This window comes from Eumetopias jubatus, unplaced genomic scaffold, assembly GCF_037043125.1.
Source record: "Eumetopias jubatus isolate StellerSeaLion01/CBP00866 unplaced genomic scaffold, mEumJub1_p1.0 scaffold_7, whole genome shotgun sequence".
Lineage (NCBI taxonomy): Eukaryota > Metazoa > Chordata > Mammalia > Carnivora > Otariidae > Eumetopias > Eumetopias jubatus.
This window is the reverse complement of record NW_028274813.1, coordinates 105,314,901-105,340,142: the sequence shown is the minus strand read 5'-3', so window position 1 is coordinate 105,340,142 and position 25,242 is coordinate 105,314,901. Positions and strand designations below refer to the sequence as shown.

The 25,242-nt window shown below is 48.7% G+C and overlaps 1 protein-coding gene across 3 annotated transcripts; it reads left to right on the top strand.

Annotated features, from left to right (window-relative positions):
* Positions 1–79: 79 nt before the first annotated feature.
* On the top strand, positions 80–20,092 carry PARP16 (poly(ADP-ribose) polymerase family member 16). 3 transcript variants are annotated; one of them, XM_028100480.2, is made up of 6 exons: positions 80–646; positions 10,599–10,736; positions 12,968–13,174; positions 15,842–16,013; positions 17,420–17,561; positions 18,676–20,092. In XM_028100480.2, exons 1-6 carry the CDS (start codon positions 473–475, stop codon positions 18,809–18,811), a joined length of 969 nt encoding a protein of 322 aa, XP_027956281.2. In that variant the 5' UTR covers positions 80–472; the 3' UTR covers positions 18,812–20,092. The 3 variants fall into 3 exon arrangements, with proteins under 3 accessions (XP_027956281.2, XP_027956282.2, XP_027956284.2); XM_028100481.2 differs by having other exon boundaries at positions 18,673–20,092; XM_028100483.2 differs by lacking the exons at positions 10,599–10,736; positions 12,968–13,174.
* Positions 20,093–25,242: the final 5,150 nt, after the last annotated feature.

Genomic DNA, 25,242 nt, shown 5'->3' with positions numbered 1-25,242 from the left:
GGCGCAGCAGCTTCGCCCGGCGCGGAGAGGGGGCTCCTCCTCGGCCTCCCCCTGGCAGTGCCCCCCCACCCCGCCCCAGGCGCCTGCAGAGGACACGTATCAGCACGTTCCCGCCGTTGTCGTCTCATCCCATGTCATAGCCCCTCCCCGAGGCCTGGAACACCCCCCACTCCGGGCCCCATTATCCCCAGGCCCAACCTCCCACGCTGACCCGAGGTCCCGGCCGGGTCCCCTCTTCACAACCGGCCGGTCTTCCCGGACAGCGAGCGCCCAGGCCCGGCCCCCAGCCGAAGACGCCTGTCAGCACGTTCTCACCCCTGTCATCTCATCCCTCTGCCTAGCTCCACCCCGGGCCTGGGAACCCGGGTCCCTTTGGCCCATTGTCCCTGGGCCCAGCTCCGCGCTGACCGCAGGCTCGGCCCTAGCCCCTGCCGGGCGCGTCTCCCCCGGCAACGCGCCGCAGCCACCCGGGATGCAGCCCGCCGGCTGGGCGGCCGTCAGGGAGGCGGCGGGCCGCGACGTGCTGGCCGCCGACCTCCGGTGCAGCCTCTTCGCCTCGGCGCTACACAGCTACAAGCGCGACTCGGTGCTGCGGCCCTTCCCCGCGTCCTATGCCTGCCACGACTGCAAGGACTTTGAGGCCCTGGTGAGTGTGCTTGCCTCCACCCCTTCCTACGCTGTCCTCCGCGTCCCAGGCCGCGTGGCTGGTGGACCCGTAGTGGTAAGACACACCAGCCCCCAGACTTAACATTCCCAGCCTGGCCTTAGGGAAGGTTTCCACGAACTCACAACACTCACCCGCACCCTAAGATCGACACTCCCAAGGCTTTTGGCCTCTGCTTCCTCATGTTAGTGACAAGTGACTCCCAGGAATGAAGTGAGAATTCGATAGGTGCATAGGCCTCCACAGAATTTCTTAGCATGGCCAGCAAGCAGTAGGGGTAGGGGTTGATCTGAATCAGATGCTTCTGCTAAATAAGAAGTTATTCATCCCTTTGCAAGTAATCAGACACCAAAAATCACCAAAGCCACCCAGACCTTGATCTTCAAATGATATATGGGCAGTACTTGTATAAATTGTAACATACAGTCCGCCTGTCAGCTGTTAACTTCTCCCATGATTCACAAGGCACTTAATTTCTTACAGAGTTCACCTCAGGGTCAGCATTCCAGATATCAGCTGTCTTTGTAATTCAAATATTTGGAATTACCTAGACAAATATAATTTACCAAAATTGATTCTATAAGAAATAGAAAATCAAAATACCCTGTAATCATTAAAGGCATTGAATGAGTAGTCAAAGATTTTCCCTCAAAGAAAACTCCGGACCTACCTGGTTTCCTTGGCGAATTCTACCAAACACACCAGGGGAATACGTGCTTCCAGTTTTACTTTGTGTAAAATTCTTCCAGAGTATTGAACAAGAGGCTAATGTAAGCTTGATCTAAATCTGATAAGGATAACACAAGAAAAGAAAATTATAGGCCAGTGTCACTCATGAGTATAAATGTAGAAATCCTCCATAAAATATTAGGATCCTGAATCTAGCAATGTATAAAAAGAATAATTCCCCATTAACAGGGTGGATTTATCCCAGGAATCAAAATTAGTTAAACATTAAAAAAAATCAATGAATGTTATGAATCATGTTAACAGATTAAGGGAGATGTTTAGAATGAACAGATGTTTAGAATTCTCTCTGATGAGGTGGTCAGGGTTGGAGTCCCTCTTTGCTATCATTCTCAAGAGGTCTAGGGACAAAGGCCCAGCCTCCTGACCCTTACCTGGTCCATTGCAGCCCAGGCCAGGGATGTGTTGAGGGTACCTCAGCCCTTGACCACAGGGCATAGGCATTTCAGGGTGCAGGGAGCAGGGGTTGGAGAAAGATGAGCCAACTGACTTCCCCCATGGTTCTGAAAATTCAGATATTCAGTTTTGTGAGTTTGTGATATCAGAGCCTTGGGGAGGAAACATCCTTCAGTTTTGTCAGAAGATTATGGAGTGTCTGCTGTGGGCCAGGTGCTAAGGGTACAGAATTAAAGACCCAAGGAGAGATTAACAGTGTGTTCAGCTGTATTATGGGGTAAGCCTGTATATACAACATGGAAACCCAGAGCCAGAATCCCAGTCCTTGGCAGTGGACTGGGGTCAGGGGCCGTGGCTGATGCCATGCTGAGTCCCTAGCGACATGGAGGATTTTTTGAGGAGCAGAGAGCAGGAAAGGGGTATTCCAGGAGGAGTAGCAGGATGGGCAGAAAGCCAGGAGCTCATCAAGAAAGACAAGTCTGTGCTTTAGTGTGGCTATCAAGGGAAACAGGAAGAGATGAGGTGGACCAGAGCACACAGAGCTGGGCATGTTTTGCCAAGATGTGTTGATTTTACCCTTGGGCAGAGGAGGGCACTGGGGAGATCCAGAATGCATTTTTAAAAAAAGACTTTATTTATTAGAGAGAGAGAAAGCGCACAAGTGGGGGGTGGGCAGAGGGAGAGGGAGAAGCAGACTCTCTGCTGAGCAGGGAGCCCGATGCAGGGCTCTATTTTAGGACCCCGAGATCATGACCTGACTTGAAGGCAGATGCTTAGCTGACTGAGCCACCCAGGCACCCCCAGGATGCATTTCTGAAAGACCCCTGGGGTGGCAGGGTGAGAGAGGGATCTGTTTCAGGAGGGGTAGACAGAGGAGGAGAGATTAGGGTCAGCAGGACCAAACTCACCAGAGATGGTGCCCCACAATGCACCTTATTAATTTTTACCAAGAAACATCCAAACGGACTAGAATGCTCAATGTGTTCTTTTCCTGCTGGAAGGTCTTCTTGGCAAACAATCAGGTTTGACGAATATGGGATAAAAGCAAAGGGAGCTTTGGAATTGTTTTGATGTGTTCATCCTTTTTAAAAATTTATTTTTAATTATGCAAACAACGGTTGGATATATTTTTGTGATAAAAAATACAAATGGTACCGATAAAGTAAAAGTGCCCCCCTATTCCACATCCCCCCATAGGTATGAGTGCTCTCAGCTGAAGGCACTTTCTTCCTTCCTCTCACACCTATAACCTCTTAAGAGAGCATTGGCGACTCAGGTAACCCCAAATAGCCACTCCTTTATAGGGACAGACTGTCCAGGCATGGGGCTTATTGTGCCAGTTCTAGCCAGGGCACCCTTTCTCCCAGGGGCCACTGGAGAAACATGGACAGGTTCTTCCCATCCTGTTCTGGCACCATATTCCTTATTGGGCACCATTGTAAGGGAAGCTAGCCCAGGCTGAACAGCTTCTTGGCTGTGTGTAGGCATGGTTTTAACAAGCAGTTTCCCTGGAGAAGGCCGCTCACCAAGCAGGGCCTGGCACAATGTCTGCTGGGGGCATGCACCACATATTCTTTTTTTTCTTTAAATTTTTTTAGTGTTATGTTAATCACCATACATTGCATCATTAGTTTTTGATGTAGTGTTCCATGATTCATTGTTTGTGCATAACACCCAGTACGCCATGCAGAATGTGCCCTCTTTAACACCCATCACCAGGCTAACCCATCCCCCCACCCTCCTGCACCACATATTCTTAAATAAATATACTTTAGGTTTTTGCCACACGTTACATGAACTAGAGAAAAGATGAAGAGAATTGGTATCTGGACCTGTATCTGACTCAAAGCTTAGCTTTTTATTATTATTAAGTAAACTCTACCCCCAACGTAGGGCTTGAACTCATGACCCTGAGATCAAGAGTCCTGTGCTGTACTGACTGAGCCAGCCAGAGGACCCTCAAAGGTTAGCTTTTCGAGAAAAGGGAATCAGGTCCAGACTTGGCCTTCTGGATTATTTTGTGGTTACTGAAGAAGGAAGGTATGGAGCTGTTAAAAAGTCTCTCATTGTTAAATAAAAGCACTTGGAAATAATGTGAAACACTGTATCGTTTTCAGCCATTTTTAATTCATTTTCTCTCCACTGTCATTACACACCCCTATAACACCTGTGTTGCCCTTTCCAAAACTTACAGCTCTGGCTGAATTACTTTATTGACTGTGGCTTTCCTGAGAACATCCCCTATTGAACCAAGCTCTTGGCTTTAGGCATGGCTCTCGCCTTATTTTGTCACAGCCCCCAAAGCCCCAAATCGTGTCTCAGTCCCCTGGTTTGGAGGACATTTCCATTCTGAGTCAGCTCTTCAATTTTGCACTGAGAGTTCTTTGTATTCCCAGGGTCTGGCCTGAGAGGTGCTTATCACATGTGTGAGGAATCAAATTAGGCATGTGCTGATTGCCTCTGACTGAGGGTTTCTAACCTTGTTCCTTGGGAAGAGGGTTGGCGAAGCTCCTATTAGGTCAGAGAATCTCTAAGATTCTCGGGATGTCCAGTAGCCCTGACCCTTGACCACTGAACCTCAGGTTGAGCTATCCTGGGCACAGTTCCTATTTCCGAGTCGCTTTACACAGAATCTTGTCACTGGTGTCACAGCTGTTAAGTTTTTTGTTTTGTGTTTTCCCTGGAAAACATCATGCTCTGGTTTACCATTAGCTGGGAGACCCTTTCTGGGAATAGGAGGTCAGGGGGAATGGCTCCTTTGTATTAATTCCAGCCCCTTGCCACCCAAAGTGTGGTTGAAGACCAGCAGCATCAACATCACTTGGGAGCTAGTTAGAAATGCAGAATGTTGGGCCCCACCCCAGACCTGTCCAATCAATACCTGCATTTTATTTTATTTTATCTTATTTTTTAAAGATTTTATTTATTTATTTCACGAGAGAGACACAGTAAAAGAGGGAACACAAGCAGAGGGAGTGGGAGAGGGAGAAGCAGGCTTCCCGCTGAGCAGGGAGCCCGATGTGGGGCTCGATCCCAGGACCCTGGGATCATGACCTGAGCCGAAGGCAGACGCTTAACGACTGAGCCACTCAGGCGCCCCAATACCTGCATTTTAATAAGATTCTTGGGCATATGTGTGCATTGTAAAGTCTGAGAAGCACTGTATCTAGCCTACCCCATTCCCATCTACTATTTGGGGGGCTGAACTGCACTAATCGACTCTTCTGGTTCTGGTCTGTGGCTTGTGCTCTCTAGCCAAGCTGACTCCCCAATGTCTGGGTTAAAACATAAATGAGCTTCTCTCTGTCCTGACCGCAGGGAATGCCTGTCCTCTCCATGCCATCCCCCTCTTTGTCCAGACAAACTCTCCTTAATCCTTTAGGACATAAGCAGAACCTCACCTCACCACCTTATTCTCTGTCTCTACTACCCCCAGCAGTTAGGAGTCCTCCTTCTGGGATCGTTTACAGTTTAAAAAATTTTACTCTTATAAATACTGCTATGATAAACTGCCTTGTACAGTAATCATTATTTATATCTCTAGTTATTTTCTTGAGATAAATTCCAAAGGGTGAAATTGCTGGCTCAAAGGGTAACCAACCTTTCTAAGCAAGGCTTATACAGATATAAAAAGATTTGGATCAGACGTAGGTATGTGGCATGACTGTTGGTGGGTATGTGGCTAGAAAGATGTTTCAGCCTGTAGGATGATGATATGGAGAACCCAGGGGTGGGATCATCCTTCCAGTACAGACTGCCTCCTTCCTTCCCAGCCATCCCAGAAATGCAGGCTTTTCCTTATCAAATTGGTGAGCAGGAGAGAGGTGGTGTTTGATTAATAGTAATACAGTACCTAATGCTTATATAATACTAATAGCACTTACTACCTGCCTGGCACTCTTCTGAACTGTTTCTACATGGAACTCATTTAATCTTCTTAACTCCGTGATAGGGGTTCTCTTAGCATCTCTGTCGCCATCAGCTATCCAGTCTATGTGCTGGCGGGAGACCACCCTCCAGCTCCCAGATAATGGTGGCATGTAGCCAGAGAACCATTCCTTTAAATGGACCCCACAATGACTGCTTTTGTGAGGAGTTCTCTTATAAAGTAGACTCTGACCCCCAGTCTGTTTTAATGAATCTGGATGTTCAGACCTTAGATTTGTACAAAGCAAGGTATATCTGCCCCCAATCCCACACGCACTCAGCTGTTCCAGGTGTCACTTTATCAGTTTGGTTCCTGAGGCCGGTGACCTTGGTTCATTCCCTTCTAGCACCTCCCCCCACAACTAGTAATTGCGACCTCTGGCATCTTCCTAGGCAAGGATTTTTTTTTTTTCAGGTGTTCTTTCTTTCCTGTGGCCTGCCCTTTTACTTTATTTTTTAAGATTTTATTTATTTATTTGACAGTCACAGCCAGAGAGGGAACACAAGCAGGGGCAGAGGGAGAGAGAGAAGCAGGCTTCCCACTGAGCAGGGTGCCCATTGTGGGGCTCGGTCCCAGGACCCTGGGATCATGACCTGAGCCGAAGGCAGACACTCAACGACTGAGCCACCCAGGCACCCCATCAGCCTGCCCTTTTAGAACATTAATTTTTTTTTAAAGATTTTATTTATTTGACAGAGACACAGCGAGAGAGGGAACACAAGCAGGGAGAGTGGGAGAGGGAGAAGCAGGCTTCCCGCTGAGCAGGGAGCCTGATGCGGGGCTCGATCCCAGGACCCCGGGATCATGACCTGAGCCGAAGGCAGACGCTTAACGACTGAGCAACATTAATTAATATCTAAACCTGAGCCTCCCCACCTTTTCCTGGTGATAAAAATCACCTGTGGGAACGTCTGTAAACACAGATTCCTGGGCCTCCTCATGAGGAGATTGAGATCTGGGTGTTTGCAGAGCATCCACTGGGCTGTCCTGTCATTTCCTAACTCAAAGCAAGGACATGAGTTGCTCAGTCATTGGTCTTCTATTTCCTCTGTTCATCCCCTCCTGGTTCCTTCCCCTTGTCCTCTCAGTCACTCAAATTACCTCTTTCCTGAGAGACCAGCCCTGCCCCCTGGTCATGCCCTGCCTAGGCTCCCTGACCCCTTCTCCAACTGAATACTTCTTTATTTCTAGAGCAGAGGCTGTGGAAGTGGGGGGTCTGTGGGATGATGGGCTTTATTTGTGCCCCCTTGCCTTCTAGAAACTGGGAAATTAAAAAAAAAAAGGGGGTAGCGGGTTGCTGATTTCTTTTGAAAAGAGAAACATCTGAGCCTCCATAGCCCGGCTAGAACCTGGCACCCTTGGGCAGAAACCAGCTGGAGCCGGGGGTTGGTGGCTGGGCCCTTTGTTGGGCCAGGGGTGTCTAGTTCAACGCAGTCCTCACCACTCTCTCCTAGATGCCTCCCACGCTCATTTTCATGACTCTCTGGCTCTGAGGGCATTTGAGCTTGGGACCACCTTTTGCCTGTGCCACTGGGATTGCCGTCTGCTCTGCCTCCCAGAATCCTCCCCACCACTGCCGTCCTACCCACTCCATAAACCCTTCCCTCCACCTTCTCCCCAAACCTCCAGAAATACCTTCCTTCCTCCTGAGCTCTTGTTCTCCTCAGTCAAGTTTTTGGTAAATGCCTTCCACTTTCTTGAACTGCGGTTTTCTAACTCTTGTCTGCATGGAGGGTTTTCTGCCTCCTGACCTCGCTCCGTACTACAAGTGACATACGTCTTTCTCTGGACCTTTGACAGGGCTTAGGTTCAGCCAGTAATTGTCTTAGTTGTATTATTTGGCGGGGAGGAGGAGGGGAATCTCCAGAAACATACCTGGTAAGTTTCCCAAGCAGCCTCTTAAAGTTCTGTCAGAATTGCTCCTTTGGGCTAAAATGTTTAGTCCATTATAAATTTCTCCATTGAATGGGCACCTAGCTGGCTCAGTCCGTGGAGCATGCAACTCTTAATCTTGGGTTTGTGGGTTTGAGCCCCACATTGGGTGTAGAGATTACTTAAAACCTTTAAAATAAACAAATAGGGGCACCTGGGTGGCTCAGTCGTTAAACATCTGCCTTCGGCTCAGGTCATGATCCCAGGGTCCTGGGATCGAGCCCCGTATCGGGCTCCCGGCTCAGCCAGGAGCCTGCTTCTCCCTCTCCCGCTACCCCACTTGTGTTCCCTCTCTAGCTGTCTCTCTCTCTCTGTCAATAAATAAATAAAATCTTTAAAAAAAATAAATACATTTCTTCATTGATTTGGTAGGAGAGGATCCTAGAGTACGGACTCTGGAGTCAGGCGCGCCTGGCTTCACGTCTCTGCCTTGCCACTGAACGAATAGCAGTGCGACCCTGGGCGAGGTGCTGTACTTCCGCAAGACCTGTCCCCTCCCCCTTTAACACAGGCTGTGTGGAGGATAAAATGAGATGACGCATGCACAGCATTTAGCCCAGCACCTGGTATATGATAAGGCCTCAATAAATAGTAGCTGTTACTGTTTTGTTCTCAACCTTGTGTCAGTTTCTAGGCCAGTTGCTGGGTCTCCAGGATACGTGAGATGTGGTTGGCCCTCAGGTGGTGCTTGTCCCAACCAGATTTGAGGTGGCCCCAGAGAGCCAAGTACCAACATGGGGTTCTGCACAGAGCTGGGGGAGTAAAGAGATCATGGGTGGTCAGGGACAGGGCAGGTGACCTTAGGCTGGCCTTGAAGACCCCTTGAAATGTCGTGCTGGGCAGCTGCAGAAGCATAAAGGAAAGACACAGGGCAGTTGAGGAATAGCATGGGCGCCACAGGTGGGAAGTTTCTGGTAAGAGGGGCTGTTAGGCAGAGAGGTGGGGCCAGACCACATGTCCAAGGGCCTTGTTAAAGGAAGCGTTGTTAGCTTTAGCAAACTAAGTAGAAGCCACCTAGTTAAATGTGAAGTTCAGATAAGCAACAGATAATTTTGAAAGTGCAAGTATGCCCCAAATATTGTATGGGTTATACTTATACTAAAAAAAAATGGATTTTGTTGTTTATCTGAAATTCAAATTTAACTGGGCAGACTGTTGTTTATCTGGCAGCCCTGCTTGTATGCCTGGTTCCCAAAAGGCCCTGCTCAAATGCAGACAGGTTTTACTCAAGAGGAAGAATCCTGTTAACTTGTTGGAGCAGATTTATTTTTCAGAGTAGCTTGAAAGTGAAATGAGGGCGCCTGGGTGGCTCAGTTAAGCATCTGCCTTTGGCTCAGGTCATGATCCCAGAGTCCTGGGAGCATTTACACATCTACACATCCATGGTATGTATGTATGTATGTATGTATGTATGTATTTTTAAAGATTTATTTTAGAAAGCGCATGAGTGTGGGGAGAGGGAGAGAATCCCTAAGCAGACTCCCCACTGAGCGTGGAGCTGGATCCTAGGACCCTGAGATCACGACCTGAGCGAAATCAAGAGTTGGACGCTGAACCGACTGAGCCACCCACGTGCCCCATTCATGGTTTTTAACTGGATCCTCACCGATGCTCCACAAGGCATGTAGAGAGAGTTCTGTTAGAAGTCCAAGGCTAGTGGGCGCCTGGGTGGCTCAGTTAAGCGTCTGCCTTCGGCTGGAGTCGTGATCCCAGAGTCCTGGGATCGAGTCCCGCATCGGGCTCCCTGCTCAGCCTGCTTCTCCCTCTCCCTCTGCCTACTTGTGCTCTCTATCTCTCTGTCAAATAAATAAATAAAATCTTAAAAAAAAAAGTCCGAGGCTAGTGATTGAATCTTTGGAAACAGATAGGAATAAAGTAGTCCTGAAATGTTGCTGATTTTCAGCTACCAAATTAGGAAATAAAACCCCCAGGTCAGCAACAGCCAACTTTCTAGAGAAATGGAAAAGAAAAGAAATTTGCATGGATAGATCTGTGACCGTCTTTCATCTTCTTGGCGACCGGAAATGGACGCGGTGGGGATTCTGTGCCAGAGGAGACTAAGGTGCAGCCAGGCCCAGTTCTTTGCTAAGGAGCAGGGATTCAAACCCACATCTGTCTGCTCTTTCCTCTACATCCAGGAAAGAGAGTTAGAAAAACCCAAGATGGTCCTTGGCCTCCAGGAGTCGTGGCTCTACTGGGGACAGAGTGTTGGGACTGAGAGTTTTAGGGGTTTAGAGGAGAGAGGGGTGCCTGGGTTAGTAGAGGTGGGGGAAGGGGCACCCCAAGGGACTGAATGAGCAAAGCTTGGAGGTGGTCCAACCCAGGCTGTGTTCACACAGCACCCGGCTGCAGTGTTTTAAATGCCATGCCGGAGAGACTTGCCTTCTAGTGAGTTGTAATTTCCGAGCAAAAGCTATAGATACCTTGTAGCTATCTGTAAATAGGGGTCCTCTGTCCCTTATCAGGGGTGCCTGGGTGGCTCAGTTGTTAAGCGTCTGCCTTCGGCTCAGGTCATGATCCCAGGGTCCTGGGATCAAGCCCCACATCGGGCTCTCTGCTCGGGGGGGAACCTGCTTCTCCCTCTGCCACATCTCCAGTGAGGCGGCAGTATCCCATAATCAGACATTAATATTCCTGCAGCAAAATGTTATCACATCAACGGTTAACAGGAAGTGGGATAGGTAAAGATTAAACTAACCTCACAGCGGCTCAGGTCAGGTTTTGTACCAAATGGGTTATGAAACAACGTTTCAGGGTTCAGAGCTTTTGGAGTTTGGTATTTGGAAGGGGGATCCCAGAGCTGTACCTTTCTTTCCCTCTTAAATTCCTTCAAACACGAAAGACATGCAATTTGCTTGCTTCACCACCAGAGGGCCCCCGGTTATCATTCTGTTCAGAATCCTTGCTAATGGAGGTTTCTCCTCACTTCAGCTTGCAGATGCCAGCAAGTTACCCAACCTGAAAGACCTTCTCCAGTCCTCTGGAGACAAAGACATACGGGCCAGGGACCTGGTGAGCTGGATTTTATCCTCAAAGGTCCTGACGATCCACAGTGCAGGGAAGTCAGAGGTGAGACTTTGGTCTATAGGACAGCAGATCCCTAGGGCTGAAGGGCTCTGGAACCTCTTCGTGCACCAGAATGGCCTGGGAAGCTTGCTGAAAATGCAGATTCCTGGACCTTGTCCCGAGAGATGCTGATTCTGTGTCAGGAGTGGGCTCAGGAACTTGCATGCCGGCAGTGCAAAGCTGTGTTCTCCCTGTTATGGTGAACCTGGAGCAGGCCACCAGATGCATCTCAGTATCTCACGTCTCCTCATCTATAAAATGGGGATAGCAATGGTATACCTCCATCAGGGAACTGGCTGTGAGAACGGAATGAATCTTCCCTGCTAGAAGAATGCCTTAGGGTACATGCTAAGGGCTCAGGAAATGTTGGGTATCATAAGCACCCCAGGTAAACCCAACAAGGGTGGGCCCTTGACCACACCTTAAGGAACACTGGCCTCATCCGGTTGTCAGGAAACAGAGAGGTAGAACTTGGTTAATGGAACACTTCAGGCTCTGGGGTCAAATCCCACTTCCATCCAATATTGAGTCTCCTTTTCCCCATTTGTACATTGAGAATATTAATAGTTACCTCGGAGGGGAGCTATGGTAGAATGTGTGACACCCCCAGTATAGTTTCTGGCACAGACCAGACATTCTGTAATCTGGTTTCCCTTGCCTGACCAGGATCTCCCTCGGAGCATGGGATGGCAGATCCCTGATCCGGTGCTCTTTCCTCGGAGAAGCAGCAGGGGTTTATTGGTATTGTTCATCAATTTCAATTTAAGAGCATTTAATCTTACAAGCTCCTGCTAAAGACAAAAGTCCTCCTCAAGTGGCATAGAATTGGGTGTTTCGGATTCTAGTGTCTAGGGGCGTCCACCTGTGTTGTAAAGGGTCAGTAACACAGAGAGCCCTGGAGTGGGAGTCAGGGGATCCATATTCACGTCCAGGCTGGGTTGCTCACTCAGAGGATCTCTGGGTTTCACCTCTGTCATCAGCTCAATTAAGATTTATTCATTCCTCATATGGGTATCAAGCATCTACTAGATGTTGGGTACTCTAGGTAAAGTAGATAAGGCAGTGGCTCCTTGACTTTTAACTATGGGTCAGTTAAATTTCGTTCAAATGTGGAGTGTTGGCACCATATGGAGTGAGGATTATCAGCTTTTTATTGTGCCCAAGTAAGGACATTAGGTTGCCATGTATCATCACTTTATAAAAGGATATGTTAATACAGAAAACAGGATGGCCACAAAAAAAGGAGGATGGCCTCCAAAAAAGGACAAAGAAAGGATCACGGCAACCTGACAGCAGTATAAACATATCTGTTACATTGTCCTTATTTTTCTCATTAATCACAACCCAGAGAAAATAGACTGGCTTTGGTCTTTGGCTTACTGTTGAGAAATCACCCAAATGATGTGGTCTCTGCCCTGAGAAGGATTAGTGCCCTTCAGGAAGAGCTTACTCTTCCCTACCAATTAGGTTTTGTTGCATAACAAACCAGCCCCCAAACCTAGGGCTTAAAACAACATTGATTGTTTCTCATGATTCAGTGGGTTAGTTGGGTTGTTGTTCTGGATGGGGCTGGATGATCTAGGGTAGCCTCACACGTCTGGGTCTTCAGCTGGGATGGCTGCTGTGGTGAGGGCCTCCGCTGTGAGGCCCTCATCCTACTGAAGGCTAGCAGGGCTTGTTCCCATGGTAGTGAAGGGTTCGCAGCAGGAGGCCCTTTCCAAGTTTCTGCTTGCTATATATTTGCCAGAGTCAGAGCAAGTCACATGGCCAAGCCCAGATTCAAAAAGATGTAGAAGTAGAAGTAGATGCCACCTCTTGATGGAGTTCTGGAATTCTGCCTGCAGAGTCATTTACAGAGGGGCAAATGGACAAGAATGGGAGCAAACGTTTGGGCCATTTTTGCACTCGATCACACCTTTCTACCTCCTGAGATTATTGTAAAGATGGAACGCAGGAAATGGATGTGATGTTGTTATGAAAATTAGAGGTAGTCTTTAGTTAGAAGGAGCAGTTCATGCTTCACAGCCTGGTGTAGGGAAAAACAGTATTAGAGGGAAGCAGTCTTGAGCTATAAGCTCTGAGCTTATTTATAAATTGTCTGTATTCTCATGAAACTAGTTGTTCTCATGAACGGAGCCCATAGGAGCCCAAAGCCCAAAGCTTTAGAAGGCCATTTTGGCAGCACATCTTACCAGCTTCCCAAATAAAATTGCGACTTCCTACGTGTTTTCAAGTTCGAAAAGATCCAAAAGCTGACTGGTGCCCCTCACACGCCTGTCCCCGTGCCGGACTTCCTGTTTGAAATTGAATACTCCAACCCAGCGAACGCCAAATTTTATGAGACCAAAGGAGAACGAGACCTAATCTACGCCTTCCATGGGAGCCGCCTCGAGAACTTCCATTCCATCATCCACAATGGGCTGCATTGCCACCTGAACAAGGTGGGGCCTAAGCCTGCTGACATGGGGGTCAGAACCCTGGGGCATTTGCTGGTGGGGGCTGGGGGGAGAGGTTCACTAAGGCCTTGCCACTCCTGAGTGTGGTCTGCAGACCAGTAGCAGCACCTGGGAGCCTGTGAAAATGCAGAATCTTGAGCCCACCCTAGACCTTCTGAATTAGAACCTGCATTTTAACAAGATCTCTGGGTGATTCCTATACTGATTACAGTTTGAGAAGTATTGCTTTAAAGATAGTTCCCAGCCTCTGCCCATTTGGAATCACTTGGGGAGCTTTTAAAAATCCCAATGCTTGGCTGCATCCCAAACCAATTAAATCAGGATCTCTGGGTGTGGGGCCCAGATACCAGTATGCTTTAAAAGCCAGGTGATTCCAGTGTGTAGCCAATCCTCGTGACTCAGCATGGTCCCTGGCCCAGCAGCATCCACTTCACTTGAGAGCTTGTCGGCAGATGGAATCTCAGGCACACCCAGACTACCTGATCAGGATCACGTAAACAGGCTCACCGGGTGATTCGTATGCACGCTGAAGTTTGAGAAGCGCTTGCCTGGGAGGAGAGCCTCCTAGGAGCCAGGAAAGACCACCTTAGCAGCTCTGTGTCCTGGGCAGATTTCCTTAACCTCTCTGAGCCTCAGTGTCCCCATCTGTAAAATAGGATGTCATTACCCACCTTCGGGTGTGCTGAGAGGATTCAGACAGTTCATATATGCAAAGGGCTCTTCCCGTACTAGACTCCCAAGAAAGCAGTGGCTGCTTTCATAGGTGGATGGAGAGGGACTCTGGGGTAGTCGGAGGGCTGCGGCCTTCCCCCCAGTCATGCCAGCATCTGTCTCGTTGGAGGGGCTGGTTCGGTGAGCCATGGGCTCAGCTGTGGCCGATGCAGCCCCGGGGCTGGAGAGACTTTTCCAACACTGCTGTAGCTGATTAGTGCAGTTGGGTTTTGCGTAGGATGATGGGCTTGTTTATACTGGCTCTTAGCTTCTTATTATGGCCAGGCTACTGGAATCCAGGGGGCCTCTGCTTCACGGCAGAGCCTGCCCGGAGAAGCCACCTGCAGATTACAGGCTTGTACAGCAAACCTTCATGTCACTGTCCAGGGAGTTGCTGCTTAGAGGCATCTTGTCAGAGTCCTTTCGTAAAGCTGTTGCTCTTGTTAGCCACTTCTGTCTGGGTTTTCAGTGAGGGGCTTGCTCAAGGGAGCTTACTTGCCAGATGAAGCTGTGAGATTATTTTCATAGTACAGATACCCCACCTTTCCCACTCTCTCGTGCCTCTGCTCACAGTCTTATGAGCAGTCTTGCTTGAGGTTCTTGAGTCGAGGGGGTCTAGTCTGTGTATATATGGCAGCCAGAGCTTAGAATGGATGTGGAGTCAGATCAGATGACATCTAGTGTCCTTGGAGAATGTCTGTGTCAGCTTCTGAGACATGGGGACACTGCCTAACTTGGCAAGGGGCTTCCCAAAGGTAAAGCAAAGGCTTGTTTCATTCCCCCTAAGCTTCACCGAACCAGCTTAGAATTGTGGAAGCCTCGTGCCACTGAATAGTACATCTCTCAGTTCCCAAGCTTAGGGTGTTCAGTGAGTAGTTTGAGTTCACTCAACAGATACAGATACTGCAGCCCCAAAGATAGCAATTGAATTTCAACTTGAATTTCAAATTCCATCCATTGGTAGCCACTACCTGAAATGAGAAGGATTCTGAGTCAGTCTGACTGAGTGCCAAAATTGATATTTTTATGTTGGCCATCATGGTTGATTATTGACCCTTTGCCATGGTCTACCACGGGCAAAAGATGTGTTTGCTATGCCTGCTGTAGCCTCCGCCTGCAGGTGTATCATCTGAGCTCATTCTGTCTCACCTGACACGCTTCCTCATGGAGGACATCAGTTAGACCCTACCACTAGGGACCTGCCTCCTAGATTTTGGACATTTTCTTGGTTGACACCCACACAAAGCGTAATACTTACCCTGCCCCTAATACAGGCCTGCCTTATTTGGTGACACTTCCTGGTCTGAGATTCATTTCTTTTCCACATGACGACTTAGGTCCCTTCCACCCTCAAGTGTGACCCCCCTCCCTGTGCATAAGTGCATGATTTTGCTTCTGCAGGGCAGTCCGTATAACCATGCTAAATGCATTCGTGTAACAGGAATTACTAATATATTGTGATGTACATGCCACTCCTCTCATGTGCCAGGTGTCCAGCTCAATGCTTTATGTACATTATCTCATTGAGCCCTCACCTATGATGTTGTGAAGGAGGTACTCTCATCACTGCTTTGTAGATGTAGAAACTGAGACCCGGAGAGTTTCTATAACTTGCCAGCTTGTTGGAGGTACAGTCAGGATTCAAACTCAGATCTGTTGGGACTCCTACACCTATGTATTTCTCACTCAACCTTGATCACTAACTTGCCAGGCTAGGCGGGCACATCCACAATCAGTTCAACTGTCATCAGATAGGAATGTGTTCAATTATAACTGTGATGATGTCTTAGAAGGAGCTGACATTATCTGCCTTTTCCCGGGGGAAAAAGAGGCTTGAGAATTTTGTGTTTACAGTTCTGTTGAAGAAAGACCTGTGTCTTCTTGCTGTGCCAACTTCACATTCACTCGGCCCTGTTTCTTTGTTAACCTCTGCCATTCCAGACGTCCTTGTTTGGGGAAGGCACCTACCTCACCAGTGACCTGAGCCTGGCCCTCCTTTATAGCCCCCATGGCCTCGGATGGCAGCGCAGCCTCCTCGGCCCCAGCCTCAGCTGCGTCGCTGTGTGTGAAGTCATTGATCATCCAGATGTCAAGTGCCAAACGAGGAAGAAGGGTGAGTAAGCGCTTGGCCTGGACCCGGGCTGCAGGCCTCTTAAACATACAGGCTCTTGCTGTTGGCCCATCTGCCAAGGAATGCGCTGCGTCCAAAGCAACCTGGGACAGGAGCTTGCCTTCAAGGAGCGAGCAGTCTCCTTAGGGACACATGGTGGAAAAGATAAACTTACTATGAGGTGGTGGACAGAGAGTGCCAGGGGAGGGGCTGATGAGCTCCGCAGCGGCAGCTGAGAGGAAGGTGCATTCAATCAGAGTAGGTCCAAGCGCTCAGGGAAAGCTCTGGGGAGGAGGTGAGCTTCCATAGACAAAAGTGACCATGTGAGGCCAGAATGTGGGCTCCTGGAAGGCAGAAACTGGGTTTCAGTCACCCGTGAGCACCTGGTATCTGCAGAGAGCCTGGAACATACTTGCCATTCAGTAGGTATTTGCTAAACTGAAGCTAAAGACGTGGATCCAGACCCTGTCCCTCCAGGCTACTCTGGTGTGTGCGCGGGTGGGTGCCCAGAGGACGTGGGAGACAACTGAAGCCATGGGGAGTAAATCCCGGGCTCTCCGGGGAGCGGATGACTAGCCAGCCCCCTCAGTCCACTCTGATACATTCCTTGGAATCTCTGCCTTGTGCGCCCTGATGTTTTGCCCTCAGAGGCAGAAGAGTCACAGAACTGTTATTCTAGCCTCCAGAACTGACTTGTTGGTTCCACGGAGAAAAGGAGAATTGAGAAAACTGTCTGTTCCTGGCCTCTAATGTAAAACAACCGGAATCCTGAGGAACGGCCCAGGTCTGACGCCACCCTTCCAAACTCAGCAGCGCGAATATGTGCATTTGTAATTCTTAGGAAGTTTGCGAACTCAGACCTTAAACATCAGAACAAAACCTTGCAGTGTCTACTGTCACGTGGCTTTGTTTGTTTGTTTGGTTGGTTTTGTAAAGCTTCATCACGTTATTTTTAAAAAGTTTTGGGTTTTTTGTTTTGTTTTTTAAACAAGTCTCGGTACAAAGGGTGGACCATAAGAATTCTAAGAAGTTCAAAAATCTGGATGGTTAATTTAAAATGCCTGTTAAGAGACTCATTTGAGGTCAAGTCCTGTACCTAAGCCCAGATCATTTTGTTGTTGTTGTTATGGCCATCCATCTGCTTCTTCCCTCTGCTTTCCCAACTCAGTTTTTTTCCCCCCTGTATCCCCTATTATTTTCCTGTGTTTTTGTTTTGTTTTGTTTCTTTCTCTGGTTTGTCAGATTCGCCTACTTTTTTAGCGCTGCTTCGTACACACAGACCATTCCTCAGCCTGCTGGGCCTTCTCCACCCTCACAACCAGGAGGCTCGACCTGTTTCTACTCATAATTTGCTCCTCTTATTACTGACTGTCCCCCCAGTAAAGCTGTACTTAATTCTCCTTATTCAGATTCCAAGGAGATAGATCGCAGGAGAGCGAGAATCAAACACAGTGAAGGGGGAGACGTGCCCCCGAAGTACTTTGTGGTCACCAATAACCAGCTCCTGCGCGTGAAGTACCTGCTGGTGTACTCGCAGAAGCAGCCCAGCAGGTAAGGAGGGCGGTCCCCGCCAGAGGCCCAGGACAGCACCTCAAAGCTGCATTCCGAGTATCGGGTTCTCCGTTATCAGCTTCCCTTGCCCCCAGCCTCAGACTTGAGCTGTGTGTGAAGTGTATAAAACACTCCGCTACGCATGGCGAGGGGTGAGGAAGAAGGGTCTGAGGAGATGTGGTCCCGGCCCTAAGAGGGACTGTATGTTCCTAGTGAGGAAGAGAGAGACTTGTAACTCCGCAGCAGATGAGACCATCAGCCCCTCAGAGCCATGGCGGATGCCTCCTCCCAGCTCAGCAGTGTAGTAGTGGGGGGATGTGTGGGGTTCTCCAGGGTCAAGGGTCACTTTGAGATCCTGTCGCATGGTTGGGGTCTGTGGCAGAGCTTCTGATGGGGACGAGCAGCAGAGGAGCAGGTCAGATAGGAAAGGGGGTCACTTTTAGTACACCCCACTCCAGTGGTCTCCACACTTCAAGATTTCATAAACCGGTAAAATCCTCCCCTCCCCCGGCCCAACTGTGGGGAAATTTGTATAGGGTTCCTGAGTCTGAGGAACATTATCCTTTGGTTTGAAACCCTCTGGCTTTTTCTACTTGCAATTTCCATTCCTTTCCCACTTCTCCCTGGAGTGTCTCTGTAGTGCACACTTGGACGCTTTAGATCATCACCCAGTGGGCCAAAGAGGATTTCCCCAGCTCCGACTGATATCTGTACGTGTCTCACAGTGAAAAGACTTTTGCTAAATAACCTGCCACCTGCCGCCATCTGGGCAGACACCCCGAGCAAGGTCATTCTTCTAGATACCAAAGTCTTGCCGAAGGAGAGACGGGTCATAAAAGGTACAAGAGGAGCCATAGGAGAGAAAATCAGGATGAGCTCATTGCATAGCTGTCTTTGTATATTTAGAAAATGTTCTGGTGAAAGACATGTCAGTGCCAGGGCAAATAGCCCCAGATTTTTTGAGCAAAGGAGCACGCACGAAGCTTCATTTCATGGCTCACCCAGAGGATGAAATTCATCATTTCATCTTTGAGCCAGAAGTTGTTGCATACGCTTAGAAAAAAAAATGGTTTTCTCTTCTCGCCAACATCCCTTTTTTCCCCCCCTTAAGCAGGCCTTCCAGCCAGCTGTCCTGGTTTTCCAGCCATTGGTTTACGGTCGTGCTATCCCTGTATCTGCTGTTGCTGCTTATTGTGAGTGCCATCAATTCCTCAGCTTTCCAACACGTTTGGAATCGTGCAAAGAGATAATCCCTCTGGGCCTGGTGTGGGGGCCTCCTTGACCACGTGCCTTACAATACAACCTGTTCTGTACCCCCCATGCCCCCTGTCCAACCAGGTGGAGTCTGGGGACCAGCTGGGGACCACAGGACAATTTTCATATGCCATAAACGTATTGATTGCCTTTGATGATGCTCCCGGCCACACTCTGGTCAGTGGGGACCACAAGTCCCCTCACTCTGAGGTTTCAGGGGAGTCCTCCTGTCTGCTCCTTCCTAAACAATCCTAGGGAGTTGGCTCTTCTGCCAGGGCCAAAGGAAAAAGTCCTGCTGCATTTAAAAACAAAGTGTCCAAGCTGTCAGTGGTATGTTTACAATCGCTCCTGGCAGACGTTGGCCCTTTCTCTAATGCCTTCTGGAAGGTGGAATACGTGTAGTGGGGACTATAAATCACTAGGCGGTTGCCTTGTTTTGACTTGAGACACCCAAGAGGAACAGTCCTGTTTCTCATAAAAATCGGTGGGATCGTTTCTGAATTCCGTCAGCCTTTGTACGTGAGTGCAAAACATTTTCACAGTTTTCCCAAATCCACAAACAGCCTTCTGCTACAGCTGTTGCCCCCCTGCCCCAACCATGGATGAGAAAGGAAGGAGCTAGAGGCCTGATAAAAAAGACAGACTTGACAATGAGCAACTCATGTCATCTTTTTCTAAAAATTACCAACTGCTGATTACAGCTGAAATGGAAACATGTTTGTTTTCTGGTGTTGTTGTTGTTTTTTTTTAATAGCTATTTGACAAATTCATGTCTGGGAGCTGAGTAAAAGGGGAGATTTCTAAACCTAGAGCACTCTTTGGCCAGTGCCTGTAGTCTCTTTCCTGGCCATGTTTTAGAGAAAGGGATTTGCGCCGCAGGCCTACGTCCTGTTCTCATTCTCACGAAGCTGCCTTGATTGTGGCCTTTGAGCCACAAGTGCCACGCCACAGGCCTTCTGTGGGCTGCCACAAATGTGCATGGACTGAGCCTCCCTTGCAGGGGTCGCAGGTCTTTGGGACTCAAGTTGGGCTTTGAAAGTGCAGAGAAGGCCTCTGGCTGCCCAGGGGAGCTGCAGTTGTCCTCACTGATTCTCTGCCCTTCCTTCCTGCCCTGTTTCAGCCATCATGGAGCCCTGTCTGATTTGGGGGGTACATTTGTGTGAAGAAGGTGGAAAGTCAGTTTTCTATAATCTGTGAAGGTGCGAAAAAGCCACTATCATGGTTTTTACATTGAATATGACAACATTTCAAAAATAATAAAGGTATTTTCCTAATTACCAAGTTGTCTTTTTGTGACTGCTTTCAGCCTCAGCGAGAGGCTGCCGTGTGGGCCCTGTTGCTAAAAATCTTACCCTCTTTTCCTTCCCTGTTCAAGGTAGCAGTTTGCTGACAGCATGTATCACCGGGATATCTAGTAGGTATTAGATTTCTAGTCATTGATTGAACAAATATGAGCACCTACTGTGTGCCAGGCACAAGAAATAGGAACGAGATCAAGGTCAAAATGCCCTGCCCTCCTGGAGCTGAGGTCTGGCCAGGTGCAGATATGGACAGGCATTCCCAGGAAGGAGGTTGGGTTATACTATAAAGAAGTTTTGGGAAATACTTGGCAGGGAGCCTCAACTTCATCTGGGGTCAGGAAGTACGGAGATGACACATGTGGCATTGCAGAGCATCTATGGATACTGATTTCTTTAATCCTGACAACAGATGAGAAATTGAAGTTCTGGAGAGTGTCCTAGCTTGCCCTTCCTACATGGTCATAGGAAGTGGCACAGAGTTGGGAGCTGCGCTGGACAGGTTTCAGTGTGATCCTCATAACCATCATCCTCGACGGCCCCCCCTGGGCTCCCAGCAAAGGTGATGTTCAACTGAAACCCGACAGAGCCATTGGTGTTAGGCTAAGAGGTGGGGGAAGAGTGTTTCAGGCATTGGGAATAGTACATGTAAAGACCTAGAGTTCTCACTGGAGGAGTTAAAAGCAGGAGGGCCACACAGGAAGGGGCTGTGGTGAGCAATGGGGCTGGAGAGGTACGCAGGGGCCAGGTCACGCAAGACCATCAGAGCTGAGGGTCAGGGAGAGCCATTAGGTTTTAAGCAAGGAAATGGTAGGATCAGGTTTGGTTTCCAGGAAGATCACTCTGGCTGGTGGTTGCAGAATAGATTTAGCATGGTTTTGAGGATTAACAGAACTGACACAGTAGGGCTCAGCACAGAGCAAATAGCTGGTGTGTTTCAGCTGCTATTATTAGTTTTTAAGGCCCAGCAGAGGGAATTAGCATGCAAAGGAGACCTAGCAGCAATGTCCAGGGAAATAGGAGGAAACCAAGACAGCAAAGTGTCATGGAAGCCAAAAGGGAAGTCTTGAGCAGTGTCAGACACTGCGGAGCAGTCAAGATTATGCCTGAGGAGTATCCATTGGATTTACCAAGTTGGAGATCATTGGCAAATTTGGTGGGAACAGTTTCAGCAGAGTTCAGCACAGGGGATGTGGACAAAGTCCTACTGCATAGATGTGAAATGTGCAGTTTCCAGCAATTCTCAGGCACTATTTCTTTAAAACCTAGCCTTTCTTTTTTCCTGAGGTTTCTGCCCTCCCCCTGCCTCCCCCAGAGTCAATGCAATACCTGATGTGAGCATGGGGCAGGCACTGAGCATATGGGGGGGGGGCATGAGGATGGATGAAGAATGGTCCTATCCTCCAGGACCTCCTAGGCTGGTGGGGGCCATTGGACATGTACATTTTGATATGGCAGAAGGAAATCCCTGGAGTCTCGAGGGTTGAAATGAACAGAAAGGGAGGTGAAGGCAGAACTACATTATCACTTCACGGGCCCTTTTGTCTTCCTGGACTCCTTCCTCAATAAAAAAGATCTAAAATTATATTTTATGGGGCACCTGGGTGGCTCAGTCGGTTAAGCCTCTGACTTTGGCTCAGGTCATGATCCCAGCGTCCTGGGATTGCACTCAGTGGGCAGTCTGCTTGTCCCTCTCCCTCTGCTGCTCCCCCCTGCTTGTGCTCTCTCTGCCTTTCAAATAAATAAAATATTTTTTAAAAATTATGTTTTATGATTGTGTTGGTATAAAGATGAATATATTACTACTAAATACTAAAATGTTTGCTTCCCCTTACAAGCTTGATTTTTCCTTCTGATTTTAAAGGAAATTAAAACATTTTTATAATGTGGACTCTAGGCCCTGTGCCTACTATGCCTAATGGATGAGTCAACCCTGGACCAGGGTAAGGGGGGATAGTGTGAGATCCCTGGGTAGTTGGGAATGGAGAGGCAGGAAGGAGACAAAGACTCAAGAGTTCTGTTTAGCTCCAACTTGACATCTAATGCGGACCCCAGAGGCCAGCCAGCTCCAGGGAAGGGCAAGTTTGGGTGCTGGGGTTTGGGAGCTCAGGGGGACTCACGCTGCAGACACTTTTTCATGAAGCGGGAAGAAGCAGTCTCCTTGCTGACAAACCCCTTCAGGGCCAAGAGCTTCCGCAGGTGGCTGATGGCAGAGAAGATCAGATGGCGGTTCAGTTGGAGCCACCTCACCTGGGAGACCCAGCTGCCTTGGTCTTGCGAAAGCAACCCCATCAACCCTCTGTCACTAATGCCACTGTCAGTGGGGACAGTTTGGGGAGGGGATGGCAAGTAGAGCTCCCACAGGTTCGGTCCCTGCTTCTGGAAAGTGCCAAGAATCTGATGAGCTGTCGGTTGCCCCCCACAAAGGGAAGGGGTTTTACTCTGGCTCTTGGATAAGTGTACGCGTGTATGTGAGAGAGACGTGGAGGAGGAATGTGGTTCACTGTCGTTTCTGATTAATTCATCTCATTAAACACTGCCGACAAAACCAGGAGTGGGTAGGGCGTTTGTGACTTAAAGAGCCCAATTCAGATCTTTTTCTTTAGAACATGACCCCATGCATCTGAGCCCATTCCTGCTGCTGAGCCCTGGAGGTTTGTGTGGGCTTGGAATCAGCTGCACTCACCCTCCCCGTTGCCATGGTGATTCTTGGGCTGGTTGGGGGGAGCTGGGTTCAGCTTCTCGTACACATACGTAAAACCCCAGGACCATTCCCTTCCCGAAGCTCCCTCCCATCTCTCTCCCTGCTCCCCTTCTTTCCACCCTGCCCCACCTCGTGAGTTTTCCATCTCTTGGCCTTGGTTTGTTTTTGCTTTTGTCAGTCTCCCTCCTCTGGATGAGTTTCTGTTTGTTTCCAAACTGTCTGGGGCCGTGTACCGGGGAGACAGTGTCCTGGGCTGCCTCTAGCCCTGATCTGGTTAGAATAAGCCCCTCTCCTTTGTATGATCTCCAACCTGACATTTGGAACGTTCAAAACAAATCAGGACGTTCTGAAGCAAGATAGAAACCGCCATCTCCACCCACTCCTATTGGCACTCTTGTCCACCTGGAAAGGGTTTTAGAAAATGTCCCGTGTTTTCCACATCACGCAGCCCTGAGAAGGGAAGTAGCACTTTTTGAATACCTACTGTATACCAACCATGGGGCCGGGCTTTGCGTGCATTAAAGATCTGCTGGTGAAGTTGATGTTTCCTGCATTTAAGTTCAACTGCAAGCTGTGGGCAGGGCCCAGGCTGTCTTGGTATACCCGAGAATCTAAAATATGGTGGGTACTCAAGTTTGTTGAGTGAATAAATGGATGAAAGGATGCCAGAAACTTCCCTGCCATAGCAGAGAGTAATGGTTGAATGTCAGCAAAGGTGATTGAAGTTAGACTTGAGAAAAAGAAAACCGCATGGCAAGGCCATGTGGACGGGTAGGGTTTCAGCGAAGGTTGTGGACATTGGAGGCTTGATTTCCGAGTCCTATTTGCTCTGTGTTCCTTTTGGGAATAGTCAGGGGTAGGCAAGACAGAGCCTTTTGTTTCACTGCAAAGGCTCAGAGTTAAAATGCAAATAGTCCTGTGAAAGGTTAAGCTACTGATTTGATGCTTATTCATATACACGGGACTGGTGACAAAGTCCCTTCTAAGAACAGGATTTAGGAATAAATTGGGGAGAGTAGTGGTAGAAAGAAAGCAACCCTGGAGATTCAAGGGCAAGAGGAGATTTGAGGGGGAAGGGGGAGAAAGGGAAGGCCAGGGTCACTGGAGTCAAACTTCTTTCAATGCCCATTTAGCCAAAGGAAGACCCGGGTGCAAACAGTCTGTGGGGCTGACAGGGCCTTCCAGCCCCCATAGCATTGGGCAGGTCAGTCAAACTGCCCACTAGTGGGGGCAGGAAGGAGACCTGGCCAGTATGAATTCCTGGAAAGTATGGATTACAGATTGGCTTAAAGATGTAGTTTTATTGTTCCTAGGCAAATAAAGGCTATCCCAAATGGGCCCAGTAACACATTGCCTCTCAGAGATCTGTAGGGATTTAAAAACTAGCAATCAATTCTATTTTTAGAGGGCTTGGGGGTGCTTGAAAATTATTAGTCTTCTTAGCTCTTCGAACCATTGATTTCCTTTGGATGACACCTGTTGTTCTTGTAGCCCATGGTCCATTCGCCCTCCTGGTCGCATACCCCACCTTCCCTCTGGGACACCTACCTCTTTCCCACTCTCATTGGCTCTGGGTAAGGCGGACTGCCCCTTCCGCCAGCACACTCTAGGGACGGAGCCGTGGCTCAGGCCTCAGCCAATCAGCAAGCTGCATTCCCCTGGCCTTAATGATTGGTTCAGATACCAACATGTGACTCAATAGGAGACTATAAGGTTTTTGCAGGGGCTGCTGGGAAAGGGGTGCTTGCGTGCTGTCCAGCTCCGCCCGCTACCCCAACCCTGCCAAGGCCTCAATGTGAGAGGCGGGTCCTGGTGTTAGAAATCACAGTGGAGAGCAGAGCCAAGAGAAGAAGAAAAACGGAGTCCTGATGATGTTGACTACTAAGTTCGGTCATACCTAAAGCCAGACTTCTGGCTGTGCAACCATTAAATTCCTTTTTATTTAACAGTTTAATTTGGATCTTGTGGGGATACAGTGGGGAGGGGTCCTTAACGAATACCCTTTGCCATCCTGGAACTTCATTATTTTTGGTGTAAACCCTTTATTAAATATATAGAAAGATGAATTCCAAACAAATGAGTCAGGATTGATGAATTTTTCCTGGCCCCCACACCCCTTGGAAAAGACACTCAAACATGTGCAGAATGAGAAATGGGCAAAACACACCAAAAAAGCCCATCATGTTCTGGGCCTTCTGTAGGCTCCGTGTCAAGGACTTCCTTGGGTCAACTTGGATTCTTCTCCAGAAAGGTTTCCAACCTACAGAACCCCAAGGCACTCTGAGATCTGGGAGCAGCAATATCAGGGCAGGTGTTACAGGCTACACTGGAGGGGCCTGGCCCTCAGGAAGACCAGAAGTTGGGTCTGCACCAGTAGAAAGAAAGAATGAGAGAGAAAAGCACTACCATCTTTCCAGTACCTCCT

Bases quoted from the DNA above. Each gene is read 5' to 3' on its own strand.
- PARP16 (XM_028100481.2), top strand. From the start codon at position 473: ATGCAGCCCGCCGGCTGGGCGGCCGTCAGGGAGGCGGCGGGCCGCGAC. The intron at 16,014-17,419 runs GTGAGTAAGCGC...CTCCTTATTCAG, and splicing joins GTGCCAAACGAGGAAGAAGG to ATTCCAAGGAGATAGATCGC. The intron at 17,562-18,672 runs GTAAGGAGGGCG...CCCCCCCTTAAG, and splicing joins TCGCAGAAGCAGCCCAGCAG to CAGGCCTTCCAGCCAGCTGT.